At 63.4% G+C, this 3,851-nt stretch overlaps 1 protein-coding gene across 1 annotated transcript; it reads left to right on the top strand.

The window, feature by feature from the left end:
* The first annotated feature begins 604 nt into the window (after positions 1-604).
* On the top strand, positions 605-1,572 carry FOXL3 (forkhead box L3). Its single transcript, XM_012930625.2, has 3 exons — positions 605-785; positions 872-1,040; positions 1,115-1,572. The coding sequence occupies exons 1-3, from the start codon at positions 688-690 to the stop codon at positions 1,478-1,480; spliced, it is 633 nt and encodes a 210-aa protein (XP_012786079.2). The 5' UTR covers positions 605-687; the 3' UTR covers positions 1,481-1,572.
* Positions 1,573-3,851: the final 2,279 nt, after the last annotated feature.

Raw genomic sequence — 3,851 nt, 5'->3', positions numbered from 1 at the left:
AGCAGCAGAGCCTGACTGTAGTCCCGGGGGACTGCCTTCAGAGGCCCAGGCCCACTGAACCAGGCCTGCGACCCTCCCGGCTCCCGGGGAGATGGGAACCTTTGGGTGAGACTGGCCGGAATGGAACCCACAGCCCCACACATGTTCAGAGGGGCTTCCCGGCTCCTGTCCTCCCACTTCTCTCCTCCACGCCACCCACCCGCCCCAGAATCTGGGTTTCTACCCGGAAAAGTCCCTTTGTGTAGCTCCTTTCGGGGAGAGCCAGGGCGCGCGTTGAGCGCAGCAGGAACGTGGTACCTACCCGCAGTCTCCGGAGGGCAAGAGGCAGGGACCGCGCCAGGTGCAGGTGTGGGCGCCCACAACAGCCGCCCGGATGCGTAGCGGATGCGCCCAGGGTGCCTGGGACCCGCCAAGCTCTGGCGAGAAGGAGGAGCGAGGAGAGGGAGTCGGGGGTCGCCCCGCCCTCGGACCTCGGGGGCGCATTAAGCCCTTCCCCCTGCTCGGCTGCCCTGGTGCGCCCGACAGGCGGCTGGGGCCTCCCCCGCGTCGGGATTGGATGCACGGGAGCGCACCGGGCGGGGGACCCCAGGAGCTCACCGGGCGGGGGACCCCAGACCCCGGTTCCCCGCCCGGGAGCCGAGAACAGGCAGGGAAGGTGCTGGCTGGCCCGGCGCGCCGGGGGCCACGATGTTCGACAGCTCTCAGTACCCATACAACTGCTTCAACGACGAGGACGACGCGGGCAGCGCCGACCCGGACCAGCGGCTCACGCGGCCCGCGTACAGGTGAGCGCCCGGGCAGAGGGGGGACGGGGCAGCGCCCTCCGGGGTCGCCCTCCCCGGGGAGCGCCTCGCTGACGCCCTCCTTACAGCTACATCGCGCTCATCGCCATGGCCATCCAGCACAGCCCTGCGCGCAGGATCACCCTGGCGGGCATCTACGACTTCATCGTGCGCAAGTTCCCCTACTACCGCGCCAACCAGCGCGCCTGGCAGAACTCGATCCGCCACAACCTGTCGCTCAACAGCTGCTTCGTCAAGGTGAGCCCGGCCGCGGGGTGGGGCTGGGAGCAGGGGGCCGAGCGCGGGCTGACCCCGACCCCATCCGGGTGCAGGTGCCGCGGGCCGACGGCCACGACAAGGGCAAGGGTAACTACTGGACGTTCGCGGGCGGCTGCGAGTCGCTGCTCGACCTCTTCGAGAACGGCGACTACAGGCGGCGGCGCCGGCGGCACGGCCCCAAGCGGGCAGCGCGCGCAGAGGGACCGCCCGGCTCCAGGGAGCCCGCGGACGCGCCGGCCACCGTCGGCGGGGGGCTGGGTGTCCCTGGACGCACGGCCCCAGCTCCCGCCAGCCCCGCCGCGCCCGGAAAACCAGGACGCGGGGACCTCAAGTTCAGCATCGAGTCCATCCTGTCGGCCCCGGACCCCTGTCCGCGGCCGGAGGCGCTGCCTGCGGGCCTCCACTTCTGGGCCCTGTGAGGCGCCCCTGGGCCTCAGCGTTCTCAGGAGAGGGGCTTGCCGCCCCGCCAGGGCCCTCGGGCGGGATTCCTCCAGGGGCCCTTCTAAGGAACAGAAGCTGCCGCTGGCCTGCCCAGCACAGCAGGCCACTGTCTGGGAGGTGGGTGGGTCATGGCCATGACGACATCATGATGATGATGATGATAATAAAATGCCAGCAGTGTGCAGAGTTGATGGCTGCCCCGGAGCACTTGTGTTGGGGGTGGTCAGGAGCCCACTGCCCTCTGGGCAGAGCAGGTGGAAGGAAGATCTGGGTCTGGGCCGACCCTGGGGAGGCCATCTAAGAGGGTGGGTAATAAGACCCTGGTGAGACGGGCAAATCTAGGCAAGGTAAGTGTTATGAACAGACAAGCTGCACCCAGTGAGGCCAGCGGCAGCCTCACCTCCCACAGGCTAGCCTCACTATGCGCCCCCACTCCTGCCACGTGCATCCACCAGTGACCATGACAGACTAAAGACATACCACAGTGGGCAGGCCGCTGTGGCAAAGACCCACTATGCCTCAGGTCAGAGCCCAGGGTGCCATGTTAGACCCACGTTCTCCGTCCACACACCCCAATGCGTTAGACCCACGTTCCCCGTCCACACTGCCCCCCAGTGCTGTGTTAGACCCACATTCCCTGTCCACACTGCCCCCCAGTGCTGTGTTAGACCCACATTCCCCGTCCACACTGCCCCCCAGTGCTGTGTTAGACCCACATTCCCCGTCCACACTGCCCCCCAGTGGCGTGTTAGACCCACATTCCCTGTCCACACTGCCTCCCAGTGCCGTGTTAGACCCACGCTCCCCGTCCACACTGCACCCTGGGGCTGCATTAGTCCCACATTTTCCACCCATCCACACTGCATCCAGGTGCCACATTAGACCCGCATTCCCCGCCCATTGGCTCTGCACCCTGGCACTGCGTTAGGAGCATGTTCCCCACTTGTCAGCCTGAAAGCTGGCTGCACATTCCTGGGTTTCTCAGTTGCCCTGGCACATGCCATGCAGGTGAAGGTGGGCAGAGATCCAGAACCCGGTGCCCCTTTCCGACAACAGATGTGGGCTCTGGAGTAGCTGGCACTGTGCAGACACCAGCCCCAGGGACACAACAGCTCGAGCCCTGTACCCAGGACTCCAGCCCGTCCTTGCTGGTTTGACCAGGAGCAACCTCACACATGGATGTGTTTGTACATGTGTAGGTCAGGAGTCTGCAAACCATGGCCAACCGAGGGGGCATAACCTGGATGGCCATGAGGCATGGCTGGCACTGGGAGTCCTGGTGTTGGGAGATGGCTCCGCTACCGGCAGAGCAGACGCAAACTGACCTGTGCCTCTTGGATCTTGCTGCATCCTTGCATTTTAGTGGAACGCAGCTGGGACCAAAACCCTTTGCCAAAAAAAGGACAATCTTGGGGTCCTGGCAAAATGGCCTAGTAACTAAATCCTCACCTTGCAATCACTGGGGTCCCATATGGGCACTGGTTCATGTCCTGGCTGCTCCACTTCCTTCCAGCTCCCTACTTGTGGCCTGGGAAAGCAGTCGAGCACAGCGCAAAGTCTTGTGATCCTGCACCCATGTGGGAGAACTGGAGGAGGCTCCTGGCTCCTGGCTTCGGAGTGGCTCAGCTCCAGTCTTTGCAGTCACTTGGGGAATATACCAGCAGATGGAAGATCTTTCTGTCTCTTCTTCTCCCTATATATCTGGCTTTCCAATAAAAGCAATTACATCTTTAAAAAAAAATCAGGGAACCCTGGTCATGCGTTTGAGGCCCCTAACAGCCGGGCAAGGCCGGGCAGCGCCAGCCAGTACCATTCACAGCGAGGTGTGGCATTTGTTTTGCAAAGGATATCAATCATGCTGTAAAAGCAAAGGGACATTTTCAATTTGCCACTGCGCGGCACCCTGCGACTCGGAAAGGTTCCCAGCCCTGGGAGTGAGTGGCGTTTAATAGCAACAACACGGCGGGGGCGCAGGCTGCCGTGACCTACTCAGAGGCTGCCGCCACGCATATGCACCTAACGGAGTATAATTAAATAGCTTGTGCCTCCCTTGCAAATGTACTGATTGATCACCAATACCCAACCTGCCGTCCATCACCCCAAGCAGGTGCCTGCCACATGCAGGTCACGGATCACCAGGTTTCCATTAGCGCAGGGGGCGTTGTTGCTGAGTCCTGCTCAGGAGGGGGTGTGCAGAGCTGTGGCTCAGACCCCCCTCTGCTCCTGAGCTGCCCCACCAGGAGGTGCCGAAGCAGCCGGGCGCTGGGCCCCCACCAGACGCTGTGGGACCAGCCTCCCTGCTGCCCACCACCAGTCTGATCTGGCACCAAGTGGCCTCCTGGACACCAC

This window comes from Ochotona princeps, chromosome 24 (assembly GCF_030435755.1).
Source record: "Ochotona princeps isolate mOchPri1 chromosome 24, mOchPri1.hap1, whole genome shotgun sequence".
Lineage (NCBI taxonomy): Eukaryota > Metazoa > Chordata > Mammalia > Lagomorpha > Ochotonidae > Ochotona > Ochotona princeps.
Note: the sequence above shows the minus strand (reverse complement) of the source record. Positions and strands in the feature narration are given on the sequence as shown.